The sequence below is a fragment of the Abramis brama genome (assembly GCF_963993115.1).
Source record: "Abramis brama genome assembly, chromosome: 10".
Classification (NCBI taxonomy): Eukaryota; Metazoa; Chordata; class Actinopteri; order Cypriniformes; family Leuciscidae; genus Abramis; species Abramis brama.
This window is the reverse complement of record NC_139972.1, coordinates 19,993,005-20,004,397: the sequence shown is the minus strand read 5'-3', so window position 1 is coordinate 20,004,397 and position 11,393 is coordinate 19,993,005. Positions and strand designations below refer to the sequence as shown.

The following is an 11,393-nucleotide window of genomic DNA, read 5'->3' as shown; positions in this document are numbered from 1 at the left end:
AGTGTGACTATATCTCCAGAATATGACTTTATATCAGAGTGTGACTCACAATTTCATCTCAGAATTACCTTTTTATTTTTTATGCTGAGGTGGAAATGGTCTTCCAAATGGTCTTTGCGTGCCTTACATTAAATAGTTCTGATTAACACTATTAACTCATATTTTTATACACATTACTCCATTTACACAAGTAAAAAACAAACAGGAGTTTTGTGGTGAGCAAGATGAGGAGCGTCAGTATCTGTGAATAGAATGATTTCTGGCATTTAGTATAAATGAGATGACAAAGCAAAACCACATCATTAATTTTCACCCCTGGTGATCATCCAGCAAAGAGAGTTTGGCTGAAATCAAGATCAATATCAGGTCACAAAAATTATTCCTATCTGTCTGAATTAGTCAATATGTGATACATAGCATTTGAAAAACCAGTATTGATTTATGCACCTTGGTTTTAATGTTTGGACAGGACTTCAATTCATATCTGAGGGTGGAGGTTGATGCTGCCCACCTTAACCAAACCATGTGGAGAATATTGTAGTGGGAAAGTCCAGGGCAAATCACAAGTTAAAGAAGCCGCAGCTGCTAACAAATAAGTACTTATTAAATTAAACACCTCTTTCTCTGCAAGTATTATGTTAATACTTTATACGTCTCAAAATAGTCACATTGGAAAACACTGTAAAAAGTATTAATTATGAGACATGCTGAATTTACAATATAGGAACATTAAATGAGGTAACTATCTCTTTGCATAAACACACATCTGGTGCTTGTAAAGATATAATTTAGTTATGATACCATAATATTTATTATCATTGCAGCAATCAAAGTGTCTGTTTTAAATTCCCACATCCAAGCTGTAAGATATTACAGCATTTCACTTCATTTGAGCAATCAACATAAACCCATCCCTCTTAATATAGCCGACAAAGTTTTGTTTTATTGAGGCTTACATTTCACAAAGCACTTCTCAGTACAATAAATATCCACAACAAATACACTGGGACAACGAGATCATTTATCTGTTTTAACACAAAATGTCATGAGATAACATTTACGTCATATGCAGTTTATTCATTGTCACGTTTGATCTATCATCATAAACCACTATTAAAATATAATGACTATAAAATATAAAAAGTTCTATTGTGTTTTACCATGGAATTATCAAAACTACATTTGAACACTGTTTATGACAACACATGCTGACTGTCTTTCATCCAGCCGGCTCTTGATTTGATCTTGCTCTGCTTGTGCACAGCTTATCTCATCCACACCGCCTTGAATGCTGCTGTTATCAAACTCCGCGGCGTGATTGTCACAACCTTCCTCTTCAGACGCTGGGGCGAGAGTTCGGTTCAGTGTGGGGACGGTGTTAAACAGGATGAAACCAATGAGGATCACCACCAGTGACACGATATACAGTCCTGAGAACTGAGGAAGAACAGGTGAGGTGAGAAGGGACTGAAAAAGGTTAGCACAGTCATAAAATGCATTTATTTTTATTCAACATTGATGGACTGGTTGTAGAAAATAAAATATTGAAAGGAGTGCAAAAAAAGTACTGTGAATTACCAAGATCCATTTTTTTTTTAAATGAGGAAGGTCAAAGCATAAGCAGGGGACATAGGGCACTTACAAAACTTTCACACATTAAAGAAATATAAAGCTCCATGTCACAATGACCTGGAATATTTGAGATAAGAATACAAGGACACATCTAGATACTTCTGCCACTTGTGCTGATGTTAGGATTAAAGAGACCATCAGCAAAATAAGACCTACATTTTTTACTTTAATTTCTTGTCATTTCTATTAGCATTTATTTGATATAACATTTTCTCTCAATTTGCTTTATCATTAAATTAAAAGGTGGCCAGAAAAATGTGTAATAAAGCGTACCATTGCCGATTATTACTTTTATTACACTTACAAATAAATGCTGTTGTTATGAACTTTCTATTCATTAAAAAATCCATGGGCAAAAGTGTATCGTTTCCTCAAAAACATTAAGCAGCACAACTGAGCTGATTATAATAAGAAATGTTTCTTAAGCAGGAAATCGTCCTATTAGAATGATTTCTGAAGGATCATGTGACACTGAAGACTGGAGTAATGATTCAGCTTTGCGTTACAGGAATACAATACATTTGAAAATGTGATTTACACGCACTTCTCCTATAGCAGCCACTCCGGAAAAAAAGCCCAACAGGAAATATCATCCATAAAGTAATAACATAGTAAAATAAAAAAATATTATTTTAACTTTATGATTTTTAAATACCGGTAACTAACTCTATAGTGGCCAAAAGTGATGTCCTGAAGACAGTGAGTGTGTGTGTGTGTGTGTGTGTAAAATAAATATTTCACTCACAGTGTATTGGAACAAAAAGAGCCCACAAAACAGGCTGAAGATGTCTCCAGTGAGTAAGGACAGATTAACCGCTGTGGCACTGGTCATCTTTATGACCACAGGCATGAAGCTATAGAAGCCGTACATGCAGAGCGCATATCCAGCCAAGAGCAGAGCTGAGGAGAGAACACAAAAATCAAACCTCAGACGAGGTCATCGACATACTGCAAATGGAAAGTATTTTAATTTCACATTGCAGTACTTTACCAATTTCCCATGTCCACTGAATTTTAGACACTTCGTTATGTTCGAGAATCCCTCTGCAAGTGACAAAACACAACAGTGCAGATGATGTAGCTCTGATTTTTAGCAACAGGTCAACTAGTTCATCAACACATCTTACAGTTGTATTCCACTGATTATTGACCCGAAGAGGCCGACCATTCCCAGAAATTCCACCCTGCTAAGATTCTTCACCGTGTATTCCTGGCACACATTAGAGATGGCATAGAGAGTGGCACTGACTAGAACCAGACCATCACCGAGGAGAATGTCACTGGCTGTTGGCACAGGAATAAATAATGGCCACGGTTTGACTTATGTTAGGTTTTATGCTAAATTATGTTGTGGAGAAGCAGCTTGCCCCTCACTAGATCCCAGGTCCTGGCCAGCGAGGATGTCCGCTCCCACCATGGCTCCAACCCCAGCCAGACATATACATACAGCTACATAGTGAATGACCCTATAGCGGGTCTTCAGGAAGAACCAGGACAAGATCATCAAAACCGGGATAATAAAGCAGTCCAGCAGCTGAAATGCAGTCAGTAAGGCCAGTTAGTCAAACAACAACTTGCTTTGAGAATTTTTGAGAATCAGATTCTGCTTTTGCAATGTGTTACAAGTGACACATCTTGAATTCAGTAAATTAAGAACCTACACAACCATATAAAAGTTTAGAGGTTTTTGGAGATGGTCCTCACTGCAGAACACGAAATCCAGGGGGAGGAGTTAGATCCAGATCCAACTCCTCCCACCTTACATATACCTAAACCTACCCATCTCCACCCCCTGATCCCTAAACCCACCCCTAAACCTACCAATCTCCACCCCTTAGATCTGGATCCAACTCCACCCCCTGGATCTCGTGTACTGCAGTGAGGTGCTACTGGGTTTTTGGGGAAGAAATTAATACTTTTATTCAGCATAGAATTGATTTTTTTTTTAAAGAGTATAGGCATTTTTAAGGTTACTTTTTTTTTTTTTTTTTCAAATAAAAATAAATAGGATTTATCAAAAAAGCACCAAATCAGCATATTAGAATAATTTCTGAATGATCATGTGACATTTAAATTCAGGTTTGCTGTCAGGAATAAATTTACTTTTTAAAATGCATTAAAATAGAATAATCGGCATAATATTTGACAACATAACTGTTTTTCCTGTATTTTTCAACAAACGAATGCAGTCTTGGTGAGCATAAGAGACTTAAAAGACTTTTGAATGGTAGTTTATGTAAACACACCGTATATCAACACATTCATAAAAAGTTGTCACCTGTATACTAGTTAATGTGGTGTACTGGTATGCTTTCACCACTGCGTAATTCGCCTCCACATCTATCAGTCCCAGCAATAGATACTTCCACCATTTTGTCTTTAATATCTGCAAAATATTGCCACCACCTACATTAAAAGAGAGGCATCCTGAATATTACATGTCCAAGAAACAGTAGTAGTTATTCTGAAAAATGTTTAATGGTTGATCAAGAATGGATTCGTGATCAAATACCTCTTCTGAAGATCAGTGCCATGGTGTAAGTGATGCCTAGGAGGCTGTAATTAATAAAGCTCTGCAGCATGGGTGTATCAAGGTAATAAATGGATGCCAGATACTGAGATGTTACAGCAGTCCCACAGATCAGTGCTGAGAGGCCTTGACCCATCAGCAGAGTTTTGAACAGTTGCCTGCAATGAACATTTGCTTGAATAACTGTTCACCATTTGATGAAGGTTTTGAGACCGGTCAATCATGCACTATTAATAAATCCTCTGAACCATCTGGCATGCTAATGATCACATACACATACTCATTCAAAATATTAATAAATACTATAATAGTATATAAATAATACTAAAATAATACTAAACCCTGATGATAATTTTATACAGCATGACTTGAGAATGATCTAAAACAAAAAAGATTTTCAAGTTTAGACTCAGACGTACAGTATATATACACCACTGAATGTAAGCTTGCATCCACTCACCATGTGAAAATATCCCTCCATTTAGGCAGTCCTTCTCTTATTTTATAGCAGAGAGTGTCCAGCTGCTCCTGAGGCATCTTGTGTCTCCTCTGTGGAGCTTTGAGACAGAATCTCTGTGAATAATAAGATCAATCATTTACCGTTTAGGAAACAAAGTACACAGCTGTAGGGATCTTGAATTCACTGTGGGCTAATGTTGAACTTTAAGCTTAGGTTCTGGAGAGAATTAGAGGGCAAGAGTTCACGTTTCAAACAGTTAACCTGTTTAGACTCTGATCAACTTCCAGAGACACCCGTTGAGGGTAATTGCCCTGGAGTGAGTAGGACAAGTGACCTGCAGAGGTTTAATAGCTGTCGCTGAGCACAAAGGTGGACAAAGTACACAACTTCCTTACTTGAGTGACAGTAGATACTACTGGTCAAATATTACTCTGTTACAAGTAAAAGTTGTAAAGACCTATTTTTACTTAAGTAAAAGTACAGAAGTACTCGTTTTTAAAAGTACTTAAGTATCAAAAGTAAAAAGTATAGTCAGTTTATCAGTTTAGACTCTGATTCTAAACATCAAGAGTCTAAACATTAAGAACATCAGTCGGGTTCTGACGTCAACCCGACTTTCATTTCCAACAAAAATCCAACGTCTGTCCGATGTTGGATGTTGACGTCAACCCGACGTGGGGATTCCGACGTTTCCAACCAAAATGCCAACAAAATCATCCACTGACTGGTGTTACTTGACAGAAATGTAGTGGAGTAAAAAGTACAATATTTGTCTTTTAAATGTAGTGAAGTTAAAGTAAAAAGTTTCCAGAAAAAATAATACTCAAGTAAAGTACAGATACTCAAATAGTATACTTAAGTACAGTACTCAAGTAAATGTAGGATTACTTTGTTACTGTCCACCTCTGCTGAGCACCTCTTAAATCAGTAACCACTCCACTTTTTTATAATTTACTGAAAGAAACAGCTAACAAGAGTCATTAATGGGGAATTAGACAGTAGTCAATTCAATAGTGTCAGTGCAGTCAAATCAATAATATTCCTGGATATTAAGTGTCCCCAACAAAGCAAGCCAGAGGCAACAGTGGCAAGGAACCCAAACTCCATCAGGTGACAGAAATGGAGAAAAAAAAACCTTGGGAGAAACCAGGCTCAGTCAGGGGGCCAGTTCTCCTCTGGCCAAATTAAAAACATGGTGTGATTATGATTCCAGGCTGCATCAGAAGTCAAATTATGGAAAGTCATATAAATGATTGTAAGCATGACAAAACTGTGTTGTGGTCCTACGTCCTGGCATGTAGGTCCTTTGCTGATGATCTGTGCCGAGGGCTTGTCTAGTTGTGGTCTTCCCTGACATTCAGGGTTGTGTCGTGGTCCACCATCTGTTCTGGATACGGACCAGATCTGGATGACTAAGGTAACCTCGGGATAAAGAAGAGACAGACAGGCAAGACTGATACGCATAGATGCCATTCCACTTTCGGTTTAACAAGACAGAGTGTATCTGCTAGGAAGACCAGAGTTCGGGCAATAGGAACTCACTTGAGTCAAGTCAAGTCATCTTCATTTATATAGCGCTTTTAACAATGTAGATTGTTCCAAAGCAGCTTTACATTGATAATAGGAAATTAAAGTAAAGTGTTTTGGCTTTATAGCAGCTCTAGAAATAAAGTTATTGTCCAGCTAAAGTTAGTTTGATTGATTCACTTCCGTTCCAACGATCATTAGTTATTAACTTAGGGGCCGCTAACACGACACCGTTTTAACAGAAAACTCTTAAGTTCTTTCTGCGCAAACTTCAAAAAAGTGAACCAGTGAGAACGTCGATGGTGTGCACATGCGTATTACAAGTTCAGTCTATAGGTGTGAGCATTTGAATATATGTGCGCAGGCGTGTAATCCTTCCCTACAAATCAACCCTCAACATACACCTTGTCTGGCCTTAAAATTAATAATACAGAATTTTTATCGCTTCCACGTAGCTACGCGAACTGGAATTATCCCGACAATGCTTTATCTGTAGATAGGTAAAGGGAGGGGAGGGAGGCCTTCACAGGGAAGAGCCTAGTTGACATTTCAGGACTGTGTTGTCGTCGCGTCCAAGCGCAGGTCCTTCATCAGATCTGGATACAGCCTGGATCCGGCGGACTGCGGTAAACCTCGGGATGTAACGAGTACATCAGGATTTATGGGAAGTGTTCCCGGTTCCGGCTGACCTAATCTATGCAGCCTAACATTGAATTATAAAAGTCTATAATGTATTATGTGAATGCTAGGTCAAAGAGATGTGTTTTTAGTCCAGCTTTGAACTGACAGAGTGTGTCTGCTTCCTGGACAATGTTAGGAAGACTGTTCCAGAGTTTTGGTGCTAAATAGGAAAAGGATCTACCACCAGCAGTCGATTTGATAGTCTAGGTATTATCAACTGGCCGGAATTTTGAGATCGCAATAGACGTGAAGGACTATAATGCGTTAAGAGCTTGCTCAGGTACTGCGGAGCTAAACCATTTAGTGCTTTGTAAGTAATCAGCAATATTTTAAAATTTATACGATGTTTAATAGGGAGCCAGTGCAGTGTTGACAGAATATGATATAGGCTAAATTGGTCATACTTCCTGGTTCTGGTAAGAACTCTAGCTGCTGCGTTTTGGACCAGCTGTAATTTATTTATTAAGCGTGCAGGGCAACCACCCATAATAGCATTACAATAATCTAGCCTTGATGTCATGAATGCATGGACTAATTGTTCCGCATCTGTTAATGAGAGCATATGACGTAATTTAGATATATTTCTAAGATGGAAAAATGCGGTTTTACAGATGCTAGACACATGACTTTCAAATGAAAGATTGGTATCAAAGAGCACACCCAGGTTCCTAACCGACGATAAAGACTTGACAGAGCAGCCATCAAGTGTTAGACAGTATTCTAGATTATTACGTGAGGAAGTTTTTTGTCCAATAATTAGAATCTCTGTTTTTTCAGAATTAAGTAGTAGGAAATTACTAGTCATCCAATTTTTTATATCACCTATGCATTCCGTTAATTTTGTGAAGTGGTAAGTTTCATCAGAGCGTGAAGAAATATAGAGCTGAGTATCATCAGCATAACAGTGAAAACTAATTCCATGCTTCCTAATGATATTTCCCAAGGGTAGCATGTACAGAGTGAAAAGCAACCGTCCTAGTACTAAGCCTTGTGGTACACCATACTGAACTTGTGATCGATGAGACATCTCTTCATTTACTGCTACAAACTGATAACGGTCAGATAAGTATGATTTAAACCATGCCAATGCAATTCTACTAATGCCAACATAATTTTCGAGTCTATTTAAAAGAATGTTGTGGTCAATAGTGTCAAATGCAGCACTAAGATCGAGTAACACTAATAGAGAGATACAACCACGATCGGATGATAAGAGCAAATCATTTGTAACTCTAATGAGAGCAGTCTCAGTACTATGGTACGGTCTAAATCCTGACGGAAAATCCTTGCAGATATCATTTCTTTCTAAAAAGGAACATAGTTGTGAGGATACCGCCTTTTCTAGTATCTTTGACAGAAAAGGTAGATTCGAGATCGGCCTGTAATTGACTAATTCTGTACGATCAAGTTGCGTTTTTTTAACAAGCGGTTTAATAATAGCCAGCTTAAAAGTTTTTGGTACGTATCCTAAGGACAAAGATGAATTAATGATAGTAAGAAGAGGATCTATGACCTCTGGAAGCATCTCTTTCAGTAGCTTAGTTTGTATAGGGTCTAACATACATGTTGTCGATTTAGATGATTTAACGAGTTTAATGAATTCTTCCTCTTCTATAGAAATGAATGAATCAAATTTTTCCTTAGGGACACTACAATGCACTGCCTGATGCGATACTGTAGTGGACGGTTGCAGGGTTATAATTTTCTCCCTGATATTATCAATCTTATAAGTGAAGAAGTTCATAAAGTCATTACTGCTGTGTTGCTTGGAAAATTCTGGGCTTGAAGCTTTATTTTTCGTTAGTTTAGCCACTGTTTCAAATAAATACCTAGGGTTTTGTTTTTCTTCTAATAGGGTTGAAAAATAAGCAGATCTAGCAGCTTTTAAAGGGATACTCCACCGTTTTTTCATATTAAACTATGTTATTCCCTTAACTAAGACGAGTTGATACATACCTCTCTCGTCTCAGTGCGTGCACTAAATCGCTCTGTCTTGCGGCGAAACTTTGTTAGCCCAGTTCATTCAATATGTGCCAAGCAGAGAAGCTACCAAACACCTCCACGTTTTCCCTAATTAAATACAGTTACTCGCGTAGTGTAACTCGACCTAGGACGGTGACACAAAACAAAACATTGCGCTTTTCTAAGCGTGTAAAATGGATAACTATATTGTATGGCGGAATACCATAGCAAGTGCTTGGAAGCACTTCGACTTCGGCGCAGTAATATCTTCACTCGTGAAAAATCCTCTCACCGGCCCCGCTCCCTCTAGTGAAGATATTACTGCGCCGAAGTCGAAGTGCTTCCAAGCACTTGCTATGGCTTAGAAAAGCGCAATGTTTTGTTTTGTGTCACCGTCCCACCGTCCACCGGTGTTTGGTAGCTTCTCTGCTTGGCACATATTGAATGAACTGGGCTAACAAAGTTTCGCCGCAAGACAGAGCGATTTAGTGCACGCACTGAGACGAGAGAGGTATGTATCAACTCGTCTTAGTTAAGGGAATAACATAGTTTAATATGAAAAAATGGTGGAGTATCCCTTTAAGGCCTCTCTGTATGCAATCGAGCTCTCTTTCCATGAAATGCGAAATACCTCTAGTTTTGTTTTGTTTTCTTCCAGTTGTGCTCCATTTTTCTGGCTGCTCTCTTAAGGGCCAGAGTGTGCTCGTTGTACCACGGCGTTGGACTATTTTCTTTAATCTTCTTTAAGCGCAACGGAGCAACTGTGTCTAAAGTGCTGGAAAAGAGAGAGTTAAAAGTTTCTGTCGCAATATCGAGTTCTTCTAAGCTATCTCGGATGCTGAGATGATGAAACTAATCAGGAAGATTATTAATAAAGCAATCTTTAGTGGCAGAAGTGATAGGTCTAACATATTTGTAACACGGAGTCGGCTTTGCAGCCTTGGCTAAATGAAGTTTACACGAGACCAGATAATGATCTGAGATGTCATCGCTCTGCTGCAGAATTTCAACGGAATCAACATGGATTCCGTGTGATAATATTAGATCTAGAGTATGATAACGACAATGAGTAGGTCCTGACACATGTTGTCTAACTAGAGTTAAGAATGTCTTTAAATGCCAATCCCAATGCATTTTTCGTTATCTATATGTATATTAAAATCACCAACAATTATGACTTTATCTGCAACCAGTACTAACTCTGATAGAAAGTCAGCAAATTCTTTGATAAAGTCTGTATGGTGCCCTGGTGGCCTGTACACAGTAGCCAGCACAAATCTCAAACGTGATTTATCATTTACACTATATATTGCTATATGAAGCGCCAACACTTCAAAAGAATTATATTTGAAACTAGACTTCTTAGTAATTCTAAAAATATTACTATAAATTACAGCAACACTTCCCCCTTTATAACCAGAATAATCTGTTTCACTCTGCCCTATTTTACAAAAAAATGTGCTCCTCCGGGCTCTGGTCTCCACATCTCCATTTCAGACTGATGAATGGCTTGTATTCTGCTCTTCCTCACTGGAGAATTTGGATGATCTGCTGAATGCAAAAATTACTTGCAATGTTTAAAAATATAAGTACATATTTTAAAGACCCACTACACCAGATTTCAATGTAGTTTTCTTTTTATCTGTCTTCCCTCAAATAGTATGTTACACTACCTCCTGAACAATTTTCCTCACCATTTTTCCTGCTTAAACCATTTATGTTGTAAAAGCTGTTCCATCGTTGGTGTCTCCCCTGGCGTACCAAGACACTGATTCATGAAATCCTGGCATTCTGTACATGTTATCATGAGAGACCTGGTTAGTCATGCACATTCTTTATGACCATGCAACACATTAAAGTTTGTTGTATGTTAAACTTTGTGAACATAGAGGCGCTCTTCTATGTTTTACATAAGCTCATTTGAATTTTACTTATACCTCAGTCATTTTCAGTTCTGTCACTTTTTTTGTTGCATTTGGTGAGCAGATTGTGCTTTATGTTTGTGTTTAACAATGCAATTGCTTTTGGCATTGTGTGTTTGTTTTTGCCGTAGTCTTACCTTTGGATATACTGGGATTGCCATTCACTAACTCTAACAGCATGACGCCCAGAGACCTGAGTGTTTCTGAGATAGCTTCGGTTTTGTTCTCTATCCCAAAAAAGCAAAAGATTTTTTTTTTTTGAGAACTAAGAGACAATTTTATAAAACCATCATGATTAATAAGTCACTATACACAAGACAAAAAAAACAACTTACCTGGATGTGTAATACGCAGACCAATGCCAAAGTCAATTAATTTGATATCCCCTGTGTTTGTGTTGACCAGTATGTTACTAGAATGGATGTCACGGTGGAAGACACCTCGGTTAATACACTGAATTGCTGCGAGCAATGCTTGAAGCATCAAGCCACTTGTCACTTTTTCCGTCAGTTGATATCTGTTGTGAATCATGAATTCGTACAAGGTCATACAAGGATGTGGATATTCCATGACGAGGATGTGTCGACCTGCCTCTTCAAACCAGTCCAGCATCTGGACAATGTTGGGGCTTCATCATATTAGAATGATTTCTGAAGGATCATAAGACACCAAAGACTGG

General features: G+C 38.1%; 1 protein-coding gene across 1 annotated transcript; it reads right to left on the bottom strand.

Annotated features, from left to right (window-relative positions):
* Positions 1–922: 922 nt before the first annotated feature.
* Positions 923–5,967, bottom strand: slc35f2l (info solute carrier family 35 member F2, like). Its single transcript, XM_084127550.1, has 8 exons — positions 4,623–5,967; positions 4,145–4,320; positions 3,911–4,038; positions 3,007–3,166; positions 2,760–2,916; positions 2,624–2,676; positions 2,378–2,532; positions 923–1,437 (listed from the first exon to the last, which is right to left on the bottom strand). The coding sequence occupies exons 1-8, from the start codon at positions 4,697–4,699 to the stop codon at positions 1,177–1,179; spliced, it is 1,167 nt and encodes a 388-aa protein (XP_083983676.1). The 5' UTR covers positions 4,700–5,967; the 3' UTR covers positions 923–1,176.
* Positions 5,968–11,393: the final 5,426 nt, after the last annotated feature.

What these genes read in the sequence shown, in the direction of transcription:
- slc35f2l (XM_084127550.1), bottom strand. Translation starts at nt 4,699, where the DNA reads ATGCCTCAGGAGCAGCTGGACACTCTCTGCTATAAAATAAGAGAAGGA. An exon ending in TGGAGGGATATTTTCACATG is followed by an intron (nt 4,321 to 4,622) that starts GTGAGTGGATGC and finishes TGTTCATTGCAG; the next exon opens with GCAACTGTTCAAAACTCTGC. An exon ending in ATAATCAGTGGAATACAACT is followed by an intron (nt 2,677 to 2,759) that starts GTAAGATGTGTT and finishes TGTCACTTGCAG; the next exon opens with AGGGATTCTCGAACATAACG.